Source organism: Oncorhynchus gorbuscha, linkage group LG04 (assembly GCF_021184085.1).
Source record: "Oncorhynchus gorbuscha isolate QuinsamMale2020 ecotype Even-year linkage group LG04, OgorEven_v1.0, whole genome shotgun sequence".
In the NCBI taxonomy this organism is placed as follows: domain Eukaryota; kingdom Metazoa; phylum Chordata; class Actinopteri; order Salmoniformes; family Salmonidae; genus Oncorhynchus; species Oncorhynchus gorbuscha.
The window spans coordinates 28,110,782-28,137,556 of record NC_060176.1 but is presented as its reverse complement, the minus strand read 5'-3'; the positions used below and the strand labels follow the sequence as shown (position 1 = coordinate 28,137,556).

The following is a 26,775-nucleotide window of genomic DNA, read 5'->3' as shown; positions in this document are numbered from 1 at the left end:
CAAATATTCCCTTAATGATGCATTAACGGCAATGGAGAGACAAAAGTTTTAATTTAAGTGGATATAAAAATGTCCCTCCTTGTGAGTATCTACAACTATAGCTTGTAAAAACAGGAGCTGGCTTTAAAAAATACATTTAAAAAAAATCTACTTTTTAAACCAAAAGTACTCACTGTGCTGTTGATGCTGGCCAGTAGTTTGCCATTGAACTCCACCATGGAGTAGACGGCTCCCTTCACCTCCTTCTCTGCAACCGTCTGCAGCTTACCTACACAGAAGAAGAGAAATAACACCGCCTGGGTCAGGGCTGGTGTTACAGTAGCCTGAAATCCAAACTGATATGTTTAATTTAACCGTTTGTTTCACTGTGAAAGAATGGTGAAACCCAGCTTAAATGGTTTGGATACCAGGTAGTTCTTTTAAACAAATAGTGAATTGCAGCACACCAGTTTGATTTTCAGGCTAATGTTATAGCTCCCTGATACAGTATTCACAGCATCTGTTCTCTCGGGAGTCATTCATCTTCACGACTGAGATGATTATCGATAGGAAGGTGCTATCAAGCAGTGTCAAGGGAGGAAGAGGCATGGAAAGGTGAGCGAGAAAGAGAGATACAAAGATGAGGGGAAGAAAGAGACAGTAGAAGAAAGTGTGAGAAAGAGTGCGAGCAAAAAAACAGGAGGATATGAAAGAGGGGGGGTGAAAAAAAACAACAGGAAAAGAATGAAGGGAAAGAGTGAGTGAGAACAATGAGAATGGAAGAAAGAAAACGTTTGTCCTAACCGTCAGTGTAGTGGAAGACGATGATGCGGCCTTGCTTGGGCTCCGCCTCCTCTGGGTAGACCATCGCTGTGCCAACGATAAAGTAGACCGCGGGGTCCCTGCCCAGGCGGCAGGACACCATGCTGAGGGCGTACTCACTCTGGAGGAACTGGTGGGCGTGGAGCACTGTGAGGATGAACACACGTGAAAAATCACGGTATTGAGGACAAATCACCACAAAAAGGTACGATTTTTGTGTACTCCTCAAGAGTACAACAATCAGCTTACCAATCACCAGTAACAGATCACATTAATTCACTTCAAATGGACAAATATTCTCCTTAATAAAGACGGTTTTAAGGGGGAACTTACCTTCGAAGGTGTGTTGGTCGACCACCAGGAGGCTGTGCACCTCCACCTCCTCCCCGAAGGAGGTCTCGTGTGGAGAGGTGCTGCTGGGGAACAGCTTACTGGAGCTCACACTGCTAGACAGAGCCTGGGGAGAGGTGGAGATATGGAAACCCAGACTATGAACCACCACAAGGCTCGGGGAAAAGTGTTCTTGTAAATAATATTATTTTTCTCCTTTCTTATCTTTAGTCATTATGTGCATTAAACCTAGACTAAACTAAGTCATCTGGACACCTCGTCAGCCAAGCGATGTGCATCACTAGCATTCAAGCCACCCCCCCCCAGAAAACATAATTGCACTAAACGTGCTAAATAAAATACAGTAACTAGATGCTGATGCTTTAGCACATATAGAGTGAAGTTTACAGATATTTCCTGACTGTTCTTTCACAAAACACGCAGTTGCACTTAAGTCACGCAGCATCATGAAAACCGTTGAATACGGGAAACAAGGCTCAAGGGCCCAGATTCAGAAGGTCTTGATCAGCACTCCTGAGAATACTTATGAATACGGGCACAGAATAGGAGATCCTGGCAGTGGTACAGTGAAATAGCAGAAGGTGTGCAGCTACCTGAGTGCTCGCGCTGGGGCGCACCGCTGCAGTGGTCCCACTGGCGTCCTGCATCTCCACGCGGCTGGACAGCACCCCGAAACACTGAGACACTTCCTGGTAACAGATTCTCCTGAGAGAGGGAGGGAGCGAGAAGGGAGAATAAAGTGGGGAGATTGAAGGGGGAGTGAGAGAGTGAGAAAGAGGAAAGAGTAAAAATAAACAAATAAATGTAAATAAATAAAATGTGTCGCTCTTGATTTACCTGAGGGTAAATCCATTGGGTAGATACACTCCTACTCTGCTGAACTATTTCTACTGGTGTTGTTCCCTCTTACCTGGGAGACTCGTAGAGGGGAACCGTGCGAATGTGGAGCTTCTGGATCTCGTCGATGGTCCCGATGGTGAGAGTGCTGTTGTTGGCCAGAGCCAGACTGTCAAAGACACAGAAACACAGGTTACAACCACACCCCAACAACAGATAAAAATATGCAACTTTCGAGCTTTGTAATCATTCATGTCCTTTCTTCCTTGAATGAGGAAAAATAACCTAATAGTCTCCTCTTGCAATGGTCTGAAAACACAGGACAGGTGACGGGGGGGGTTAAAAAGGTTTCCGTTTAAACCTGTTCAAATCGTCTCACATCAGTCCAAACGGAGAAGACGTGCTAAGGATGCCACTTTGGACTATTGAGACGCCCGTGACTGACTAACCTGTCGGGGTAGCCCTCGGAGTTGAGCGGACACATGTAGTTGACCTCCTTGAGGTTGACATTGGAGAAGACCAGCTTGTGGTTGGAGGAGTAGATGACGGTGGGCCGGTCGGAGCAGGCAAACACGTTGGAGGTGGACAGGGAGCGGAAGGTCCTCAGCACCGTGGGCTGGGTGCCCAAAGTCACCTTCTTACGCTCGCTCAGCACGCCTGTTGGCAACACAACAGGGTCAATGCCAACAGTTTAACAATACGTTTGCCAACCTGCCAGGATTAAGCGCACCTTCAATTCAGTCTATTCAGGAGATAAGCGACAATTCCAATTCAAAACATTTTCCATTTTCAATATACAATGAGTGTCAATATCATTAGGAACACCTGCTCTTTCCATGACATACACTGACCAGGTGAATCCCTTACTGTTAAATCAGTGTACATGAAGGGGATTGTGTTTTTGTGCCATTCAGATGGTGAATGGGTCCGATAAAATATGTCAGTGCCTTTGAATGGGGTATGGCAGTAGGGTGCCAGGCACACCGGCTTGAGTGTGTCAAGAACAGAAACACTGCAGAGTTTTTCACACTCAACAGTTTCTGTGTGTATCAAGAATGGACATCCAGCCAACTTGACAACTGTGGGAAGCATTGGAGTCAACCTGGGCAAGCATCCCTGTGGAACGCTTTCTACACCTTGTAGTCCCGACCAATTGAGGCTGTTCTGAGGGCATAAGGGGCTGCAACTCAATATGGAATGTTTATTCAAAATGTGACTCAATCAAAAGGCCACAGCAGTATGTGTTGCTCCAGCAGCCTGACCTGTCGTCAGGTCCAGGCCGAAGTAGAAGAGCGCTCCGTCTCCCAGGGCACACAGCAGGTAGTAGCCGCCCTCGAACGTCGTCATCAGGATGGAGCGCGGGATAATTTCACACACACACACACACACACACACACACACACACACACACACACACACACACACACACACACACACACACACACACACACACACACACACACACACACACACACACACACACGCGTCAAATGTGTTAAAAGCTTTGGAATAGCAGCAGAATTCCACTGTCAAAACAACTCTATTATTCATCCCCCGGGGTGCAATTAAGTCAAGTATTGACAGCTAGGTCACATAACAGTTTCCACATGGTTGTGCAACATTGCAAATGGATCTAGGATGTGTGGAAGCAGCAAGAGTGCTTCTGTCCCTTAGGATTCCCTCCACTTTCATGGACAAGTTACACAGGCTTTGAATAGGAGGGGTTTATAAACACATCCAAAAATAATGATAACAGGAGGACACAAAGAGAATGTCCAATACAGATGTTTTTTGCAGCTTCCAATCATATTTTTTTAAATAAAATGTTCGATTTTACAGAAGCTTTACTAAAAGAACACGTTGGGCTGCAGCCTCCAATTACGGTTTGTTCTGATACTCAACTAAAAACTAAACTAATATTTTCACTGACAGACTCCAAACAAACACTTTGTCAGTGCTTATATACATTTTACCTGCTAAATAGTTGCATTTATAAAAATGTTGCCGATTAATAGTCACCGTATGCAAAACCTTGAACCGAGTTCTCGTGCCCTTCCCCAGCGGAAATGAGCTTTTTCTCAAAGTTACACAGACTTACCTGGCTAAACAAAGGTTAAAATCAGTTGCTCCATCTAACCATCCAGCCATCCCACCTGGACTATCCCTTTAGTACACTTGAATCTCCACACCCTCTCACCTCCTCCGAGCATCTCCTTGTGCAGGGCGGTGAAGCAGGGCAGCTTGAGGACCCGTGCCGATATGTCCGTCCACAGGCCCACGGCGCAGAGGGGCGACTCTCCACCCTCCCCCAGGGGCGTGATGTCTAGGCAGGCCACCTCATGCTCCATTTCCACCGTGCTGAGAGGGGACAGACAGAACAGCATGAGATTGGATAAATGTTTTATTAAATTATATATATATATATATATTTTTTTTTAATACTAAAAACTATAGAACACATTTGATACATATGTATTGTGTTTTTACTCCTAATATGAACAACTTAACAGACGCACACAAACAATGACTACACCTCACCTACCCAGACTAGCATGCTCACACCCGCATCACTAGGGTCTGCATTATTGTTTGCCGTAGCGCCTTAAATTCTCCCAATTTCTTTTTCCTCGGTCGCCCATGCCATTTCAATAACAAATCATTGCATACTTCCATTGTGTTAATGATGACGGACTGATTGATTTACACGTGTTTAGTATAGGTATTTTTCAAGATGAGTGAAGATAATCCTCCAACCCATTGGGTATGTCACTACACCCCAATATGGGAATTGGATTTATAAAGTGCATTTAAAGGTGCTCAAAGCACTTTATGTTGTGTAGCCAAGATTTACTTAATTGAGAAATGTTTTGCCCCAGTCGGGGTGTGTGTTGGTACAGCCCACTCTCAAAAAGGCACAGCTTTTGCTACAGCTGAGCATCAACAGTCACTTAAACAGTGTTTACTGAACCAGACCACATTAGTAGAGCGTTCCTTGAAGAGCAGTGTAAGACAAGCTCAGGCATGGTGATGGCCTGTAGAGCTCTCCAACTGGGTTCAAAGTGGTGTGTGTATGTGTGCATTCGGAAAGTATTCAGACCCCTTCACTTTTCCCACATCATGCTACATTACAACCTTATTCTAAAATGGATCAAATGGTTTGTTTCCCCTCAACCAATCTACAAATAATACACTATAATGACAAAGCAAAAACAGGTTTTTAGAAATGCTGGCAAATAAAATCATTTTAAAAAAAACAGAAATATCACATTTACATAAGTATTCAGACCCCTCACTCAGTACTTTGTTGAAGCACCTTTGGCAGGGATTACAGCCTCGGGTCTTCTTGGGTATGACACCACAAGCTTGGCACACGTGTATTTGGGGAGTTTCTCCCATTTTTCCCAGCACATCCTCTCAAGCCCTGTCAAGTTGAGTGGGGAGTGTCGCTGCACAGCTATTTTCAGGCCTCTCCAGAGATGTTCGATCTGGTTCAAGTCTAGGCTCTGGCAAGGCCCCTCAAGGACATTGAGACTTGTCCTGAAGCCACTCCTGTGTTGTCTTGGCTGTGCGCTTAGGATCGTTGTCCTGTTGGAAGGTGAACATTCGCCCCAGCCTAAGGTCCTGAGCACTCTGGAGCAGGTTTTAATCAAGGATCTCTGTACTTTGCTCCGTTCATCTTTCCATCGATCCTGACTAGCCTCCCAATCCCTGCCGTTGAAAAAAATACCCACAGCATATGCTGCCATGTGTGAATGTTCCTGAGTGGCCAAGTTAGTTGACTTAAATTCACTTAAGACCTGAACATTTTTGTCTAACAACCAATCTGACAGAGCTTGAATAATTTAGAAAATATTAAAATGGGTAGATATTTCTCAATCCAGGCATGCAAAGCTCTTAGCGACTTACCCAGACAAACTCACAGCTATAATCATTGCCAAAAGGTGTTTCTACAAACTAATCGACTCAGGGGTGTAAATGACTTTTACTTAATTATAGTTCATTTTCAATAAATTATACAAAAATGTTTTTACTGTCATTATGTCAATTTACACACAATATCCCATAAATCGTATCCATTTTAAATTCCGGCTGCAACAACAAAATGTGGAATAAGTCAAGTGGTACGAATACTTTCTGAAGGAACTGTGTTTGTCATTTCTTCTGTTGATTTAACTTTTATTCATACTTAAAGCTACAATTCAGTTGGTCTGGGGCTCACCACTTCTCAGGTGGTGTTTAACAACACTGTAAATAAAGTTGAACTGGATTTGAGTTGCGTGTACCTGATCTGTTTGAGTTCCCCAGAGAGGATCTGGAGATAGTAGAGGGCGCGGCCCACGGCCAGCACCACCTGGGAGGAGTTACATGCGGCCACACTGATGTTCCGGCCCAGCGGCTCCTTCCACTCAGACACCAGCGCCTTGCTGTCTTGCATTACCAGACGCACACCGCCCGACGTGATCTGAATCACACACAGTACATAAATATATTGGCACCGTCGCACGATTCACTGTTTGAACACTTTTAGTGTTCACATGCGTATTTGTTTGATTCACAACTGCACATAAAAATACATTTAGTTGAAGGCAAGTGATTCTTGTTCATGTGCAATTTATCTGACCTGTTGTGCCAAGTGCCCACCGGATAAAAACAACCATTAAACATCAGTTTTGCAGAGGAAAAGATATTCTGCTCCATTGACAAAGTGCAAGCGTGTGTGTGCATGTGTGTGGCACAGGTGTGTGTGTCTGCGTGGTAGTGAGATAGGTTATAGGCCTACATCACGGCCTGGATAGAGTTATAGGCCTACATCACGGCCTGGATAGAGTTATAGGCCTACATCACGGCCTGGATAGTTATAGGCCAACATCACGGCCTGGATAGTTATAGGCCTACATCACGGCCTGGATAGAAGCAGTCTACAGTCTTCAGAACGGGATAACAATAGCTTTATTTGCCTCAAAATAGAATAAAAATATATTTTTTGTCACCTCTCTCAAAGCTGTGATTGAGAATAGCTGAGGCTGTAGACTTTCATTCTTGAAAGCCACTAACTTTAAGACAACACCTTCGTAGGCTTGAATATTTGGGAAATAAGCTACTGTTTATAACTAACCATATCTTGAAGCTATTACGATAGGCCTAGGAGGACAGGTTATTGGCCATTTGGTTTTCAACCTCACATGGAGGGATTTTTACAGCCAGCATGGATCCCCAAATCCAGATGTGCAAAGCTGATAGACATACCCAAGATGACTTAAAGCTTTAAATCATAGCCAAAAGGTGCTTCTATGAAGTAATTACTCAGGAGGGTGAAAGCTTACAGAAATATCTAATTTACATATTGAATTTTCAATAAATTTGCCACAAAAATGTAAGATATGTTTTCACTGTGATTATGGGGTATTGTTATAGCTGGTTGAGAAAAACAATCCATTTTGAATTCAGGCTCTAACAACAAAATGTGGAATAAGTATAAATATTTTCTGAAGGCACTGTATATGTATTGCGATTCAATACTGATTTTATTGCGATTCGATGTTCCAAACATATTGCTCATCATATGTCTGCCCCAGAGGGATAAGAGAGCCATGAGAAACATTTTAATCAGTCATGGAAATAAATTTGTTTTGGTGCAGGTACAGCCAATTAGCGCAAACATATTGCAATAGTCAAAACTATACCACATAACGTGAAAAATAATATCCCTATATGCAACAATAGATTTTTTTCCCCCTCATCACTAGTGTGTGCGCGCGCGTTTGTGTATACCTGGATGAGCTGCTGGTGGGCAACGTTGCCACAGTAGAAGGTCTGCAGGTTGTCCACAAAGCCAGGCAACTCAGTCTCCTCCACCTCCTCCCCGCTTAGCATCAGCACCCTGAGGAAACACGGAACGACTTATATACTTAAAAATATAAACGCAACATGTAAAAGGTGTTTGGTACCATGTTTCATGAGGTGAAATAAAATATCCCAGAAATGCTTAATATGCACAAAAAGCTTATTTCCCCAAATGTGCACAAATTTTGAGTGTTCACCAGAGCTACTGCCAGATAATTTTGTTAATTTCTCTGCACAAACTGTGTTGAAAGGGTCTTGACCTGACTGGTTTGCTGATGTCAACTTTATGAACAGAGTGTTTCAACCCCAGATGGTGGCGTGTTGGGGTTTTGATGATATGGACATGCGGTGGGGTTATGATATGGACATGCATAAGCTACGGACAAGGAACACAATTGCATTTTATCGATGGCAATTTGAATGCACAGAGATGCCTTGACAAGATCCTGAGGCCCATTATCATGCCATTCCAGGGCTTGACATTAACTTTTTTTTGTCACTTGTCCTTTGGACAAGTAGGACATATTTTTTACTTGTTGAAAAGCTGAAGTCACTTACACCAACAACAACAAAAAATGGCCCAGAATACCATCGGTCAAAAGGGTGACTGAAAATAAGTGAAGTACATAGGAGGGTTCTGACATAATTTTCTGAGCTTGCCCATTGACAATGTTATCCTTCCCTAGCAGCCATACAAAATAACATACAAAAATAAAGTACAACATAAAAGTGACTGCTATGCATTTGGCTGGCATGCTACAGGAGGGACGAGAGGAATCATGACATTGATCGCTATACAACGCTGTAGTATATTTAGTGGCCTCAAATCTTTTCGAAAAGATTATTCCACTTTTGGGGGAGCTGTGGCACGAAAGAGACGTGTAATTAGCTTAGGCCGGTCTGTGCCGAAGCTCACATATGGCGCGAGTCAAAGTGCATCGCTGGCTGTGCGGTTTTGTGCCGAGTTGTAAATCATCACGGGCTGCAAAGCAACTCTGCTGTATTCAACTTGATAACTATAAACTTATTCCCATTTTTTCCCCTTATCCTTCTCTCTTATTAGGCCTAAGCTACTATACGTGTTGTAGTAGGCTGCACATTGCTAGAATAATTTGGAAAAGAGCATCGGCCAACTAGCCATTTCTTTCATTAGCATTCCTCAGTTGTAGCCTATGTTCTTTGAGTCCTCATTTTATTTCTCCATCTTGGTATTGTTTGTTCAATGTCACTTCTTGTGGCCTAAAATACATCATTCAAAATAAATCTGTGAATGAGAATAGCATAGACTCCAACTTTGAGAATTATGTTGAGCCCTGCATTCAACCACCGCCATCACTTCATGTTTCAGCATGGTAATGTACGCCCCCCCCCATGCCGCAATGATCTGTACACAATTCCAGGAAGCTGAAAATGGCCTGCACACTTACCAGACATGTCACCCATTGAGCTTGTTCGGGATGATCTGAATTGACATGCATGACCGCAGTTCCCACCAATATCCAGCAACTTTGCACAGCCATTGAAGAGTTGGAAAACATTCCACAGGCCATTATCAACTGCCTGATCAACTCTATGCAAAGGAGATGTGTTGCACTGCATGAGACAAATGGTGGTCACATCTGATCCACGTTGCTACTTTTTTTTTTTTAAAGGCATCTGTGACCAACAGATGCATATCTGTATTCCCAGTCATGTGAAATCCAAGGCCTAATATATTGATCTCAATTGACTGATTAACTTATATCAACTGTAACTCAGTCAAATCTTAGAAATTGTTGAATGTTGCATTTATTATTATTATTATTATTTATTATTAAAATAGGCAACGTACATTGTAAAAAAAGGCTGGCCCTCCCAAATTATTGACATGCCTGAAAGCCAATCAGATAGACTTTTCCAACCAATAAGGATGCTTGGATGCAATGCAGGGCACTGCCCTCGACACCTCAAGTTATTAAGTGTTTTACATGCTTTTGCAAGAAGGAAGTGCTGAGCAACTGTTCACATGCTGTTTCCTAACTAAGTGCTGTGTGCGTCCATTGCAATAAGTGTAGTATCGTTATTATTATTGCTACAAGTGTGTTTATTGAGTGCGTCTAGCATACTCAATATTGTATTAGCATTGTTTATATTATATACATGCTATAGCTGCAATATGTTTATATCTGCAATGTGTATAGCCTTGTGTTGTGTAGTAGCTACTACCATTCTACAGATTCTAGAAGTTCCCAGAATGTTCCAGCTCTTTCTGTGCGCCAGCACAGGCGCAGTAGCCCTAAATTAAGATCTCAGACACACCAGCTATAAGGCTCCATGGCCTTAGGCCTTCTACTTATATCTCTCTGGCAATGTATATTCTTTAATGATGTCTAGATGCTATACTATGGGATTCATTCATATGTTTACATTATACCACAGTTTGCTCATCTGCTTATTGTTATATTACATATGTACAGTTATCTTAGTAAATTCAAATGATTGTATTGTTTCCCCTTTTAGAACCACACAAAAAATATAAAATAACTTTAAAAATGGAATCATCTATGCCCATGTTTGCGTGTGTTGGTGACCAAGTGTTGAGTATGGGCCTCAACATCATGTTCTGACCAGACAGCACTGTAGTGGGCAGATCTTAGTGAATTAGTTTAAGTGTAATAGCAGGTGAAGAGACCCAGCTGGTTGTTTTTTCATGGTCCTAGTTTTCACTGGATTTAGTGACCAACAGTTCTTTCATGCATTTGATCATTTCAACCTTTGTAAACATTCTCATTACAATCGGTGTAAAAATCTATCCAAGTCAACAATGTCTGACTCTGAAATTAAATACATATTTTGTTTTATCCGTCTATTCTCCCTTTTGTTATAATATGTGTAAAACCATTAACTCGTCGTATAAACAAGGTACTGTGTGAGGCATTAGGGAAGGCTTCACCAGACTGAACAGGGAGCGATTGTATTGTGGTCAACACGTGCAGAACCTTTTTATAAGGCCACCACTGGTTGTCTCACCTTGTCTGGCCCACGAAAGACAGGACCAGCATATCGTCTGTCTCTCTCCCAGCCTCTGAGCGAAGGGGCCACAAACCTGGGAGGACAACAAAAAAATATGGAGGAAAATAAACATCAAGTGTTCAACAGAACTAGAAAACAAGCAGCATTATTAGCTAGGTGGGGTTTCATTAGGACAAACAGAAAATGTTAAGTGTTTTGCTACAGAAAACAAAAATGAGCTTCTGATTTGGACAACTATTAGATTAAGAGTCCAGGTAGTCCCTCCCGGTTTTAGTCTGTTTTTCTTCCATTTCAGTACCTAGTGAACATGACCCTGAACTAGAAAGGAGTCAACGCTGTAGCATGATTGATCCGTGCCCACAGTCCTGGTGGGCCAGGGCAGTTTCTCAAGGTTTTCGTTCTCTATCTGGGGCTCATTGATTTGGCCAAGTAAACAATTTGCTTCTCATCAACGTGTTCATGAGTATGTGGCCGATGCCTGGGACCATAAACATTTTATTTTTATATTTTTAAACGACAAAAAAAAAAAAGAAAACAGCGATAATTAGACAGATGCAAACAATATGGAGAAAATCCCACTGAAGCCCCATTTCCATTGGCACTTTGAAGTCAACCCAGGTTGGGCTGGCCTTGGTGGGTTAGCTCAAATTGCATTTCCACTGCCTTCAGAAATTAGAAATGACGACATGTTGCTAGGCAGCCAATATGTGACTGCAGCTGGCATCGCTAATATTGCTAGCTAGCAAGATGTTGAAGAATTTAATTCACCCTCACCATGTTGTAACTAACATTATCCCATACACTTGTCAGTGCCATCCAGACTCAGAGCCAAGTATTTAGCTTGCTGAAGTTAGCTAGGTAGCTAAACAGGCTAGCCTCTTAGAATGTAGATGTCTACCTAATTAGACACCCAAAGTAACTGCAATTCATGTGTAATTACATGATTCTGACGAGCCAAAACCTGATATACTTGGACAGATGACATCTGTGATAGTATGAGGAAATTATCAGAACATACAAGCACACACAAAATACATGTTTTTGTTTGGAAGTCATTTTAAATTGACAAGCTACAAGATAATTATTGATGTGTCCCTAAACCCCTCCAAAGTGGCATATATCTGTAAATTAGGTAATTCCAATGCTATTACATATTTTCAATTCCTAAAATTGGTATTTGTAAAGTATAAAAACATTTTTTTTACCATATCAATCTCACTCAAACATTGTGCTGGTGTTATGGGGTATCCAGGGTACATTCAAGTGTCCTTTCAAATTCTCCAAAGTGTTTGAATGTGGTAATTGCACTGTTTTTGCACACCGGATGTGCCTAAAAGTTATTGTTCCCTATAAAAACTAAATATCTATAACACCAATCTTTCTCAAACATTGTGGTGGTGTTGGGGGGACATCCAGAGTAGAGGTCGACCGATTAATCGGAATGGCCGATTAATTATGGCCAATTTCAAGTTTTCAAAACAAAAGGAAATCTGTATTTTTGATTATTTTTTAAATTTAAATTTAATATATTTTATTTAACTAGACAAGTCAGTTAAGAACACATTCTTATTTTCAATGACTGCCTAGGAACTGTGGGTTAACTTCCTTGTTCAGGGGAAGAACGACAGATTTTCACCTTGTCAGCTCAGGGGTTCCAATCTTGCAACCGCACAGTTAACTAGTCCAATGCTCTAACCATTGCACTCCACGAGTAATCTGCCTGTTACGCAAATGCAGTAGAAGCCAAGATAAATTGCTAGCTAGCATTAAACTTATTTTATAAAAAACAAATCAATCATAATCACTAGTTATAACTACTAATCCTGTTTAGCAGGCAATATTAACCAGGTGAAATTGTGTCATTTCTCTTGCGTTCATTGCACGCAGTCAGGGTATATGCAAGTTTGGGCTGCCTGGCTTATTACGAACTAATTTGCCAGAATTTTACACAATTATGACATAGATTGAAGGTTGTGCAATGTAATAACAATATTTAGACTTAGACTTTTAGATAAAATACCGAATGGTTCCGTATTTCACTGAAATAAACGTTTTGTTTCCGAAATTATAGTTTCCGGATTCGATCATATTAATGACCAAAGGCTCGTCTTTCTGTGTGTTATTATGTTATAATTAAGTCTGGGCCTGCTGCCGACTAAGCAGCAGCAGGCCCGTAATCATTCATTCAAACAGCACTTTTGTGCGTTTTGCCAGCAGCTCTTCGCAAGCACAGCGCTGTTTATGACTTGATGACTTCAAGCCTATCAGCCTAATGGCTGGTGTAACCAATGTGAAATGGCTAGCTAGTTAGCTGGGTGTGCGCTAATACTGTTTCAAACGTCACTCGCTTTTAGATTTGGAGTAGTCATTCCCCTTGCGCTGCAAGGGCCGCAGCTTTTGTGGAGCGATGGGTAGCGTTGCTTCGAGTGTGGCTGTTGTCGACGTGTTCCTGGTTCGAGCCCAGGTAGGGGCGAGGAGGGGGACGGAAGCTATACTGTTACACTGGCAATACTATGGTGCCTATAAGAACATCAAATAGTCAAAGGGATATGAAATACAAATGATATAGAGAGAAAAAGTCCTATAAATACTATATTAACTACAACCTAAAACCTCTTATCTGGGAATATTGAAGTCTCATGTTAAAAGGAACCACCAACTTTCATATGTTCTCATGTTCTGAGCAAGGAACTTAAACGTTCGCTTTTTTACATGGCACATATTCTACATGGCACATATTACTTTCTTCTCCAACACTTTGTGTTTGCATTATTTAAACCAATTTGAACATGTTTCATTATTTATTTGAGGCTAAATTGATTTTATTGATGTTTTATATTAAGTTAAAATAAGTGTTAATTGAGTATTGTGTAATTGTCATTATTACAAAAAAGTAAATAAATAAATAAACAAAAATGTTAAAAATAAAAAAAAATACATTTTTTTTTATTTTTAAAATCGGACGATTTATCGGTATCAGCTTTTTGGGTCCTCCAATAATCGGTATCGGCGTTGAAAAATCATAGTCGGTCGACCTCTAACCCAAAGTTTTATCATATTTTTCAAGCGCAAAGATAGTCACTAGACATTGCCATTATGTCATTTGCCATTATGTCATTTGTCATACATCATCAGATAACATTGGCAATAGGCTAGATTTGTTCCTCCCAACCTAAGAATTAACGTAGCTAAAGCTCAAAAACAGACCAAATCGAAGCTTACCTTGTAAAATGATTGCAAAACGTTGTGTTAAAAAAAAAAGTGTGACTCTGGGCTGGTGATCAATAACAGAAGGTTACATGCAGACAAATAAGACATCCTCATGATCTGTGGAGGCCCAGCTTTCGGTGTGAATCAACGTATTCCGTGTTAATTATGTTTACGCTTCACAACGCTAACCGGAACATAGGTAGCAGCCATCTTGAAATCAGGTTATCGGCTCAGTCTGCCCTTATACATCCGTATGCCCATATATGGTAGTAAATCACACCCAATATTTTAAGAAACAGATCAATAGCCAAGATATTCAGCTTTGGCCTCCCGGGTGGCGCAGTGGTTAAGGGCGCTGTACCAGAGACTCTGGGTTCGCGCCCAGGCTCTATCATAACCAGCCGCGACCGGGAGGTCTGTGGGGCGACACACCATTGGCCTAGCGTCATCCGGGTTAGGGAGGGTATGGCAGGTAGGGATATCCTTGTCTCATCAGGTGCACAGCGTTTCCTCCGACACATTGGTGCGGCTGGCTTCCGGGTTGGATGCGCGCTGTGTTAAGAAGCAGTGTGGATTGGTTGGGTTGTGTATCGGAGGACGCATGACCTTAGTCTCTCCCAAGCCGTACGGGAGTTGTAGCTATGAGACAAGATAGTAGCTACTAAAAAAACAATTGGATACCACGAAATTGGGGAGAAAAATGTTAAAAATAAAAAAAATTGGGGAGAAAAAGGTGAAAAAGGCTTTAAAAAGGTTTTTATTTTATTTTTAATAATAAGATATACAGACACCCTGCCTTTGCAGATAGGGGCTACTGTTCTCATACCAGACTGAATTGAATAAAAATAATATAATATAGGGACGTTACATTTAAGAGGCTAGCTAGCTAGCTTAATTCCTACCTTGCTTGCCATGGCATTGGCTATTAGCTAGCTAACCAAGCCAGACAGGTTTGATATGATGTAGCTAACGAGCATTCAATACGACCTAGTCAGAAAAAATTCCTGCTAGCTGATGTTAGCTAGTTAGTTTCAACTGATTTGCAAGCAAATGCTTTAGCTAGCTAGCATTCTAGGGCTGAGTGTTCATATAAAAGTTTTTGTAGTACAAAAATGTATGAAGGATCCAGGTATTGTGGTAAGTCGTGTCATGTCTGACCACTGCAGTACTGCTTGTCCATGGGCAAGCTAACAGCAACAAGCCCAAACAAGTTATCAAAATGTTGTGTCAGCATCCAGCAGTGATCAGCTTGGCGGTTGTATAGCAATGGTGTCAACATCCTGGATTCTAATTGAGCCGGCACCAGTTGTGAAACTGGACTGCGCTGGCCTGGGTTTCCCTCCACCCAGCTCGAATTTGAGAACTTCATTCAAGGCAGCTTGAATTTGGCCCTAGTGTATCAGATGTAGAGAGACTACCATATATTGCGTATACTAATCCAACTCCTTCAGATCTGTCTGGGGGGATAAGGGCTAGGGGTCGATTTGGGTATTGGTCCAGAGAAAGCAGCATCCTCCTTTTTTCCAAGGGCCCAGAAGCCCTCCTACTGACCTTTGATCCCTGGCAGGTCGATGCTGGCGTGTTCGTGGATCCCAATACCATTCCGGATGATCCTGAGGGAGCCCTCCTTAAACGCTCCAGAACAGGTGACCAGCTGGCCCTGTCCCTGTCTCTCCAGGTCCACTACACACATGTCCACGATGGGCCCCAGGTTGGTGAAGGTCTCCATCACCGCCACGTACGACCCTGAGTCGTTACTGTCCACATTGAGCTGGAAAGGGGGGTGACAACTCAAGATAAACAACAAGTGGACTATTGATGTCCACCGCCCAGCACAGAAAAAATTGTGAGGCATGCTTATCCTTTCTTAAACGCTTCAATTTCAAAGCTGGTTTGTACCTTTCATTACTGAGTGATGGCAATCTTCCCCTTGGTTGCCTACAAGTGCTATAAAACTCTACCCATGCTCAAAAAGCACCTTGTAAAACCAGTTTTTTTTCTTCTCATTTGTCTTTGTTAAAATCAACACTTTTCCAGGGGTTACATTCATCGAGGTATTTTCTATGTGACCGGTTCAAACTTACCTTGACCAACTGGGAGTCGCCCAGTCTTGAACCAACAAACACCACACCGTTGTCTAGGTAGGTCAAGCACTCTGCAATGGACGTCTGCAAGGGAGGGAGGGAGGGTCGCACACAGACATTACTCTTGAGTAGTGTTGTAAAGGGATGTTTTGTTAATTAGTAAATAGTAGCCTACAGCAAAGTATGTTTAAATCATTTCTAACTTGTTAAAAATTTCTGCTAGTTAGTTTTTGCTACCATGTGGGTTTTAGCCTGCTTGAGCCTGCTAACTGAGTGTTAATTCACCCCTATTCACACGTTTCATTTTAAAACATTTCTTACAAAGGAGTTGTTTAATCTAACTGCTTAACTCAGCCCCCCAAAAAAACGTCCTCTCACTGTCAACTGCGTTTACTTTCAGCAAACTTAACAGGCCTACAAGCCCTCAGTCCAGCCTCTCTCAGCCTCTGAGTACTGATGGAAGGGATTGTGCGTTCCTGGGTTAACATGGGCAATTGTTGTTGCCATCCTGTACCGCAGGTGTGATGTTTGGATGTACCGATCCTGTGCAGCAGGTGTTGTTACACCTGGTCTGCCACTGCGAGGACGATCAGCTGTCCGTCCCGTCTCTCTGTCTTAGGCGTCTCACAGTACGGACATTGCAATTTATTTCCCTGGCCACATCTGCAGTCATCATGCCTCCTTGCAGCATGCCTAAGGCACATTAATGCAGATGAGCAGGGACCCTGGGCATCTTTCTTTTGGTGTTTTTCAAAGTCAGCAGGAAGGCCTCTTTAGTGTCCTAAGTTTTCATAACTGACCTTAATTGCCTACTGTCTGTTACTGTCTCAATGACTGTTACACAGGTGCATGTCCATTAATTGTTTATAGTTCATTGAACAAGCACAAAGACATTTTCTTTCAAATCTTTACAGGAAAATGCCACGTGCACTATCTGATGTGTGGAGACATTTCACTACAGCTAATGTAGAAGGAAAAGCTGTGTACATTTGAAAATACTGTGCCAAATAAAATGTGAAGAATGCAAAAAAAATGCAGAATCATCTGGCCAAGTGCATAAAGTTCCCTCAGTGCTCACAACAAGCAACCTCTGACAAAAGTCCTTCCACTTCTATTCGAGTTAAAAATTATGAACAAGACACCTTATTGATAGCAACAACTCACGGTACTCCTGGAATCAGAAGTTTTTTTGACTCAATGGAGGAACGTAGTCAGAGAAATGCTGATGAATGTCTTGCTCGAGCTGTGTACGCAACTGGTTCACCTCTGATGCTCACAGAAAATGTGTATTGGAAGAGATTTCTGAATGTTCTTCGCCCAGCATACACCCATCCAACCAGACGTGCTTTATCTACTCATTTTCTAGATGCAGAGTTCAACATAGTTAAAGTGAAGGTCAAGCAAATCAGAGAAGGCAGACTGTATTGCAATCATCTCTGATAGGTGGTCGAATGTTCATGGGCAAGGAATAATTAACTACATCATCTCCACCCCTCAACCAGTGTTCTACAAGAGCAGACAAGGGACAGACACACCGGTCTCTACATTGCAGGTAAGCTGAAGGCAGTCATCAATGACCTTGGACCACAGAAGGTACTTGCACTGGTGACAGACAATTCTGCGAACATGAAGGCTGCTTGGTCTAAAGTGGAGGAGTCGTACCCTCACATCACACCCCTTGGCTGTGCTGCTCATGCATTGAATCTGCTCCTCAAGAACATCATGGCACTGAAAACAATGGATACACTCTACAAGAGAGCCAAGGAAATGGTTAGGTACGGGAAGGGTAACCAAGTTATAGCAGCAATCTACCTCACCAAGCAAAGCGAGAAGAATAAAAGCACCACATTGAAGCTGCCCAGCAACACCCGTTGGGGTGGTGTTGTCAATCATGTTTGACAGTCTCCTGGAAGGGAAGGAGTCACTCCAAGAAATTGCCATATCACAGTCTGCCGATATGGACAGCCCCATCAAGAGGATGCTCCTGGATGATGTATTTTGGGGAGAGTGGTAAGCAGCCTGAAAACTCCTGATACCTATAGCAGTAGCCATTGCACGGATTGAGGGAGACAATGCCATCCTGTCTGATGTTCAGACTCTCCTTGCAGATGTAAGAGAAGGAATCTGTATGTACTGCCCTGCCCACTTCACTGTTGCTCCAAGAAGAGGAAACTGCAGTTGTGAAATATATCAAAAAGCGTGAAGACTTCTGCCTGAAGCCCATATATGCCGCAGCGTACGTTGCTGGCAAGAACATCCTGTCTGGCGCAGAGATCAACAAGGCCTATGGTGTCATCACTACCACATCTTACCACCTTGACCTGGATGAGGGCAAGGTTCTTGGCAGTCTGGCAAAGTACACTTCCAAGCAAGGGATTTGAAATGAAGATGCAATATGGCAGTCATGCCAACATATCTCATCAACCATCTGGTGGAAGGGACTTTGTGGATCTGAGGCTCTTTCCCATTGCCTGCATCCGCCTCTAAATCCCACCAACATCAGCCGCCTTAGAGCGCGACTGTCCTTGTTTGGGAACACACACACACAACAAACACGCAACATGCTGACCAATACAAGTGTTAAAAAATTGGTGGCCATCCGGGCAAATTTGAGGCTTTTTGAGCCTGACAACGAGCCACCCTGAGGCCTCAGAGTCTGATGTTCAAGAGGAGGACATTGAGGCGGTCCAGGGAGAAGACATGGAAGCCTGAGAGGAAGACAACCAAAGCTTTAGCTTTTAGACTATAATTTTACAGATGTATGTTGAAAACGTTTTTGGGAGATGCGATGGATCATTCCCTTTCTTTTGTTGTTCAATAAAATCATCCCATGTGAAAAGCCAACTAATTTAATTAAAACGTTAAATTCGTAACTAAATGGTTTTGTTAAAATATTGGAAGGATTTAATCATTTGCAATTATGTCTTCTTATGATAAGGTAAAAGGTGTATGTTTCTGTCTCCATACGATATGGTAAATATATCCAAAGCAAAAACATCTACACTTAAATGGTATTAATATTCATGTGTATATATTTCCATTAATTCCCATATATATTCCCACAGAAAGTTACCACCTCTGAATATTCCCCAAAATGTGCAACCCTACTCTTCAGCCCATCTCATATTATCAACATACATAAAGGGCCTGGTGTACACTCACATATTTTTTTTTACAATACACACTGAAGGATAATTCTGCCATTGAGACTCAGTTGTGTAATGTGAATATCAAAGAGGAAAGAAGCAGAGAAAAGTGAAAGAGAGTTCAAAAGGGACATCACTGAAAGCAAGATACGAGACGACTGAGCCAGATAAAAAAAGAAGAGATCAGAGGGAGACAGAAAAAGCAAGAGACATCAGAGAGAGCAAGAGAGAAGGCTTTCTACAGAGAGAAGAACAAAAGACAGAAGATGAGATGAAATAAGGGACCACACAAAAGAGAAAACCAGAAACAGAGAGAGAGGGAGACAGCAGGCCTACAACACATACCTCTCCGAGCAGCTCGACACGGAGGTCCTTGAGCACCACGGCACCGTCCATCAGCTCCTCCTTCTCCAGCAGCAGCATAAACAGGCGACCCTCCATGTCCCCCAGCAGGTAGCGGGAGCCGTTGGGGTCCACGCGGTTGTGACATACGATGGTGCTTTGCTGTTGGGGGCGGGACAGAGGTGGTGTATGAGGGGAGTGTCCCTCTGTTCTATGTAAAGTGCTTTGAGCATCTGGAGAAGTGCAGCACTATATCCAATTCATCATTGCTATCAAACTGCATGATGCTGGAAAAGAGTTGAAAGCCTCTGCATTGTGTTGATTTACGTTGAGCTTACCTTGATGGTGGGAGGCGCAATGGCCAAGTATTTATCCCCGTTGTGGTAGGTGATGGATTCTTGTCCAATGATTATAGCGCCTCCAAATGGTTCTGGGACTGAAATAGACAAATACATAAACCACCACGTGAATCAACCAACAAGGGAATCACATTTAAATACACTATAAGAAGTAGTAGAAAAAGCAGAAGAGGACCCTTGGGTGCTGCAGTTCCAGTGGAAATTATCTTTAAACACTAATCTAAGAGTTTTGAACATCAGAATGAAGTAAATCTCATGAGCATTGGACCAGGGCCCGACGATCATTGTCTAACCCTGTCTGGATTTTCTCTCTCCTCACCTGGGATGACCATAGAAGCCTCAGCCTCCACGTTCTCCTGTTTCCACGGCCCCTTGTTGAACTCCTTCTCCCTCAGCGACACCTCATAGGTCTTCACATGCCGTCCCTGAGGGTCCTACAGCACACACACAGAAACAAACCAGACTGACACACTCGCAGATATTCACGCAACATTTCTGTTAACTAAAGCACACATTCCCCCTTTCACCAGACACGCACTACTGTCTCATATACACATCCTCTCTGACCCCAATATTCTTTCAAACAGCATCATATTCCTAATCTTGCATTTTCCCAACTCCTCCCCAACCACCCCCTCAAAACACAACCACTCCAACATTGTACCCCTTTCATCCACCACTTCCCACCCGTCCCTCCCCCCACCCTATTTTACCTCCACCCCTCCCTACCTGATAGATGAAGCAGACTGTGGGCGCCTGACAGCCGTACAGGAAGTGGACGTCGATGACCTGCAGCTCCTCCAGGCGGATGTTGAAGGCCTTGAGTTCTCGGTTCTCCCGGTCCAACGGGATCACCTTGAATAGGCCGTCGTACAGCCGCAGGCCGATCATGCGGCACTCAGGGTCTACAATGCCAATGATGCCTGTCTCCGAAGGACGCCCGATGCGGTCCTATGCAAAAATAAATAAGTTGGTCAAGTAAGAGGAGTTTCACAGCATCCTATTGTTTCAGTCTGCAGAGTATTCCTGTTGCAGTTTTGCAGAACATATACCTTGATCTCCATCAACAGCTCAAAGACACTAGCTACCCTCATATTTATTTTTATCCTACCTGCACGTTGCCGTGGGCGCGGGTGATGATGTCGATGCTCTCCCCGTTCTGTTTGTACTCCAGGATGCAAGCGTTGTATTTGGCCGTGAGAATGAAGAGCAGATCCTTGCTTTCGCCCTGCAGTCAAAACAGACAAAAAGTCCCTCTCCATTGAAGCCAGTAAAAACACGTCTGATGTTTACAACTTGTATGGCAGTTACAGAAAGAAACCCGGGTCTTCTTAAGAGGGGCACACCGTAGTGGAACCTTTTGCAACACTAAACATAATTCTGTGTTCTTATTGGGATCACGAGTGGCACAGCGGTCTAAGACACTGCATCTCAGTGCTTGAGGAGTCACTACAGACACTATGGTTAAAATCCAGGCTGTATCACAACCGGCCGTGAATGGGAGTCCCATAGGGCGGCGCACAATTGGCCCAGCGTCGTCTGGGTTTGACCGGTGTAGGCAGTCATTGTAAATAAGAATTTGTTCTTAACTGACTTGCCTAGTTATATAAAGGTTAAATCAAATAAATGACTAAAAGTTCATGCAGTACCTCCTTGATTCAAAATGTTTTCTCTCTACTGAATGTGACCCAGCTTTGAAATGACTAACATGCACACACAAACATACAGGTAGTAGTAGACCCACCTTTGGCCTGAAGAGCTCCATGACAGCAATCTTGCCGTACATGCCCACCTCTTTGACGGGCCGGAGCCCTTCCGCTGTGACCACATAGATCTCCAGGCGTGTGTTTTTGGCTATGAGCAGATTCAGGTCCTCGGCAGAAGTAAAGTGGCCTGGGGAAGAGATGGTGGTCTAGTCAGTCGGACCAACTTTTTCTAAGAGCTAAATTAGTAGTTATTGGAGTGCCTTCCAGCTTTCTGCATGACTAGCAGATATACATTTTTTATTTAACTAGGCAAGTCGGCTAGTGTGTGATCGGCTATGAAGAGCCAGCTGACATGTACTCCTGAGGTGCTGACTTGCTGCACCCTTCGACAACTACTATTATTATTTATTTGACCATGCCGGTCATTTATGAACATTTGAACATCTTGGCCATGTTCTGTTATAATCTCCACCCGGCACAACCAGAAGAGGACTGGCCACCCCTCATAGCCTGGTTCCTCTCTAGGTTTCTTCCTAGGTTTTGGCCTTTCTAGGGAGTTTTTCCTAGCCACCGTGCTTCTACACCTGCATTGCTTGCTGTTTGGGGTTTTAGGCTGGGTTTCTGTACAGCACTTTGAGATATCAGCTGATGTACTTAGGGCTATATAAATACATCTGATTTGATTTTGATTTGAAGTCTACGAAATAATCTTTTTTCAATCTCCTTCCTGTATATTGAAAATGCTAATTTCTTGAGTTCAAGTATTTGTTTTTCTATGTACTAGCAATACAACTGGCCTACTTTTATAGCTAAGCAGATCATTTTTACTCAAAATATACACTAAGGTGATAACACTGCCTAGACAGTGTGATTTTAAAATTAACAATATGGGACTTGTTAGTCAGTGTCAGAATGTGATTAAGTGATTTTTAATCACACGTGATTTTAACCTAAAAAGTAATACATTGAATAGTTTGCCAGCTATCGCCAACATATTTGCAATCAAAGAAATGCCGGCAGTTAAAGGCTAAGTAAATGTCCTTACATTCGTAACTACGCAGGCTGTCCATGACTATAACGTTATAAATTTGCCAATTTATTATTTAGGTGGACATATTAACTGGCACTGCAGTGGCCTGCCTGCTACCTGTGTAATTTTGCAACACTGAAGCTCCAAACATGGTCTGAGATTCTTGGCCAACTGATAAACAAGAAGGTAATAGTAACCCAAACAAATTGACATCGGACAGCTGAAGATAGCTAGCATTAGCTTCAAAACATCCTGGTGCGCAGGAGCACACACTGGCTCGTGACATTTTGTGTTCACTTGATTGACAATCGATTGCTAGCTATATGAGATCAGTCGAGCGAAACCACTTGTCCAATGCAGTGCATGGTTAATAAAACAACTTTGAACAAAGCCATTATCAATGGACTTGATCAACTTGCTGGCGAAACAATATCAAGGGGCCTGCAGGTGCCTGTAGCTTGGCTTCTCGCGCGGGAGATTAGCATGCTAGTGGATGAGGTCGCTACGACATGTTGGTGCGCGAGCTAACAAGAATAACATAATTACCGGTGATGCAGGCATTGACTGCCGTCGGTTTCTGCGCTGTTACCACGTAATTATAAGACATGGCGTTCAAAGACAGAATAAGAACACCAGCGAAATCGTATCAGTTCTTCACAAGTGTTGAAACCATGGATATAAATAATTTTAAAAAACAAGCGGAAATGTATTGCTAAAAACACGAGATATATTTACTTTCACAGCGCCCCATGTGGCTCGGAATTCGATTTGTCGTTGTTGGTGCATGTATTTTTATAATATGGTGCATTGTCCATCTGCATTTGACAGAGGAGGAGAGTGTCATAACTTATATTATTTGGCTTACCCCTCTGTAATAGGACGTTTTTTCACATGAAATACTGTGTGTTGCGATGCTTTTGCTCATCAGTGTTTTAAATTGTCAACCTCCGCAGCAGAGCGCCAAGTGACTGAAGAGGACTAGAGATCTTTCAGAGCCATGCCATTGTTGCTCACGGTTGATCAAGCAAAATGCCCTTATAAGAAACACTTAATCTACTTACTGTATCAATCAAAATCGATAATGGTCAAAATGGCAGGGGTTCTTCGGCTTGTATTACTGTGTGTGTGCGCGCATATGCATGCGTTAGGTTAGCATTGGACTGACACCAGAGACGGTAGAGAAAGCGAGACACCTCCCTCCTTCATTTGTTTCAAGACGGGGCCACTCTGGTCTACTTATTGCCCCTGCCCCGCGGTTGGGGTGCCACAGAAACAATATATTTCTAGTAAGGGCGTATGGGGAAAACAGGGAGGGGACAATAAGTAGACCAGAGCCATTGGCCTCACGCAGGAAAGCATGCTGACGCGAGAGAGGGAACGCCCACTTACAGACAGGAACCCTGACTATTTTTTCCAATGGTAAACTGCCTGAGTAAGATATCTTGGTCAATCCACCATCCTTGCTGACACCTTCATAAACACATGGCTTGCAGTGACATCACTGCTGTCAAAAACACTGGCCTGTGGGCTGTAGGCTAAAGACTCAATCCCCGATTAATCCCAGGTATAAGAATAGATCCCTGTCTGTGGCTCCATGAAATCAAGCATGCATATGGTGTATTGGAGTGTATATTTACTGCCGAGCACTATTTATGGGGTGGGTTAGGAGAGATGTGGTGATAAATTGACTGACACATCCAGTTTTACATTCAGTAATATATAGACTCTGCCGTAGGTCTTTAGTCCCCTATTCTGAGACATACTGTATCTGCACAGCGTACATTCTGTTCACCCAAATTGTTTTTGGAGATTTTGCATGCGACTGTCTAACGGTTTGTCTTTTTCCAGTGTGTAAATCCAGTGTGTTTAGGCCAATGCAATGACCTCATAGGGTCATAACAAAAAAAGAAACCTCATTCACAATGCTTAGAGCTTGTGACGTCAATTGATGTGTCACATAAATGTGTGCTTATGCTGAGTGCATGTGATATAGGATTAACATTGGAAGTATTTACTGAAAGGAATACTGAGCACATACAGGGTGTATCAGTGTATGCACTGTCTGGGTTTTGTTTAATACATTTGTACAAAAAGCAGGAGGGAAAAGTAAGCATTTTAAAACACATAAAACATTAGTTTTTCTTTCCAGTCATCTTCACACACAAAATCTGGCACACAAACTCTCAAATCATCCTACAAAACAAAGTTAATAATTACATCGATAGCTAAATAACACAGACAAACGCAGTCACAAGGTTACAAAGTGTGAAAAAAAGATATAACTTATTGTGTCAATGTCACATCAAACTAGGAGTTCTCAAAATTCAGCATCACAGTCATCTTGGTATAACATTCTGTCCATTAATCAAGGCCCTTAACCAGTTTGCCTCTTACAGTACATCTGGCCTGCCCTGCAAAGTGGCTTGCTGTATCCAAGCAGAATCTCATTTTTCACCCTTCTTGTTAAAGTTTACCCACGTCTTCCCTCCGTATAAGCCCATGCCTGTGCATTGTAGCGTCTATTTCAGTTCTGCACGTAGCAGTGTCTCTGTGTCCGGGGGGAAATGGAGGGGTCAATTTAGGATCTGTCCTTTCCAGTTTAATCTCCACACACTGCTCTTTGCTCACTGGCGGGCCCTGGCATTGGCAAAGGCGTCTCTGAGCCAAGGCGAGTCTTCATAGAGCCGAGGGTCACCCAGGTACTCTGTGGTGCGCTTGTAGAAGTAGTAGTACAACACGGACGCTGCACACAAACACACATCACCAATGAAAGACTGAAGTCATTCAGTTTTGAAACAGAAAAGACAACAACTATTGCGTTTCAGGCCTAAAAGGTTTCCTAAAATGTGTTTCAGTAAGTGTGTGACCAAAGACAGCCTCACCTATTCTTTGGAAGACAAAAAGCACTTGGAGACCATCCGTCCACACATAGCGGTTTGATTTTAGCCAGCGTAGATTCTGCAGAGATAGACACAACCCAATGCATCATTCAGTTTGAGGGATAGCATTCTTTCACTAAGACATATAATAAACCATAAATTGATAGTAAGTGATAATACATATGTAATAAACAATTCTGAGGCCTACAGAAAACTTGAAATTTCATATCCACAAAGTAAAATAAATCTCACATATCAGGTTAGTGGCAAATATAATTTCCCCCTGTGGATTAATAAAGTATACTCTCATCTTATTTATGGCTAGGAGTGAATCCACTTATGACAAAAGCTCAGTCATAGTTGGTTGCCAGGGAGCTTCCTGAACATCACAGCTCAGGCTAAATCCCCCAATTGCCTGTAAGAAAGATCCGTTCCTCTACAGTACTTATCTCAAACCTCAAATTCACTGAATGTTGATCACCTGTCCCCATGAAAATACACAAGACACACACTCACACACGCAGGCTTCACACATACAGTTGAAGTTTAAATACACCTTAGCCAAATACATTTAAGCTCAGTTTTTCACAATTCCTGACATTTAATCCTAGTAAAAACTTCCTGTTTTAGGTCAGTTAGGATCACCACTTTATTTTAAGAATGTGAAATGTCAGAATAATAGAGAGCATTATTTATTTCAGCTTTTCTTTCTTTCATCACATTCCCAGTGGGTCAGAAGATTACATACACTCAATTAGTATTTAGTAGCATTGCCTTTAAATTGTTTAACTTGGGTCAATAAGTTAGGTGAATTTTGGCCCATTCCTCCTGACAGAGCTGGTGTAACCGAGTCAGGTTTGTAGGCCTCCTTGCTCGCGCTCTTTTTCAGTTCTGCCCACAAATGTTCCATGGGATTGAGGTCAGGGCTTTGTGATGGCCACTCCAATATGCTTGGGGTCATTGTCCATTTGGAAGACCCATTTGCAACCAAGCTTGAACTTCCTGAGTGATGTCTTGAGATGTTGCTTCAATAAATCCACATATATTTCCTACCTCATGATGCCATCTATTTTGTGAAGTGCTCCAGTCCCTCCTGCAGCAAAGCACCCCCACAACATGATGCTGCCACCCCCGTGCTTCACGGTTGGGATAGTGTTCTTCGGCTTGCAAGCCT

At 42.7% G+C, this 26,775-nt stretch overlaps 2 protein-coding genes across 3 annotated transcripts in view; both read right to left on the bottom strand.

Moving 5' to 3' along the window:
• Positions 1 to 23,426, bottom strand: part of LOC124033937 (DNA damage-binding protein 1-like) — a 28,326-nt gene extending 4,900 nt beyond the window's left edge. Inside the window, exons 1-20 of the mRNA XM_046346432.1 lie at positions 23,269 to 23,426; positions 21,731 to 21,879; positions 21,098 to 21,214; positions 20,716 to 20,937; positions 20,306 to 20,420; positions 19,966 to 20,063; positions 19,631 to 19,789; positions 16,140 to 16,223; positions 15,607 to 15,826; positions 10,843 to 10,918; positions 7,762 to 7,870; positions 6,273 to 6,451; positions 4,187 to 4,347; positions 3,252 to 3,359; positions 2,439 to 2,646; positions 2,063 to 2,158; positions 1,746 to 1,857; positions 1,135 to 1,258; positions 784 to 948; positions 174 to 268 (exon numbers count right to left, since the gene is read on the bottom strand). Of these exons, the coding sequence (XP_046202388.1) occupies positions 174 to 268; positions 784 to 948; positions 1,135 to 1,258; positions 1,746 to 1,857; positions 2,063 to 2,158; positions 2,439 to 2,646; positions 3,252 to 3,359; positions 4,187 to 4,347; positions 6,273 to 6,451; positions 7,762 to 7,870; positions 10,843 to 10,918; positions 15,607 to 15,826; positions 16,140 to 16,223; positions 19,631 to 19,789; positions 19,966 to 20,063; positions 20,306 to 20,420; positions 20,716 to 20,937; positions 21,098 to 21,214; positions 21,731 to 21,879; positions 23,269 to 23,329 (2,658 nt within the window). The 5' untranslated portion in view covers positions 23,330 to 23,426. The remainder of the gene's footprint in view (positions 1 to 173; positions 269 to 783; positions 949 to 1,134; positions 1,259 to 1,745; positions 1,858 to 2,062; positions 2,159 to 2,438; positions 2,647 to 3,251; positions 3,360 to 4,186; positions 4,348 to 6,272; positions 6,452 to 7,761; positions 7,871 to 10,842; positions 10,919 to 15,606; positions 15,827 to 16,139; positions 16,224 to 19,630; positions 19,790 to 19,965; positions 20,064 to 20,305; positions 20,421 to 20,715; positions 20,938 to 21,097; positions 21,215 to 21,730; positions 21,880 to 23,268) is intronic.
• Positions 23,427 to 24,766: 1,340 nt separating this feature from the next.
• LOC124033936 (transmembrane protein 138) overlaps positions 24,767 to 26,775 on the bottom strand; it is a 16,778-nt gene continuing 14,769 nt past the window's right edge. For both annotated transcript variants that reach the window (XM_046346431.1, XM_046346430.1), the window contains exons 4-5: positions 25,605 to 25,680; positions 24,767 to 25,465 (exon numbers count right to left, since the gene is read on the bottom strand). In XM_046346431.1, the coding sequence (XP_046202387.1) occupies positions 25,347 to 25,465; positions 25,605 to 25,680 (195 nt within the window). In that variant the 3' untranslated portion in view covers positions 24,767 to 25,346. The remainder of the gene's footprint in view (positions 25,466 to 25,604; positions 25,681 to 26,775) is intronic.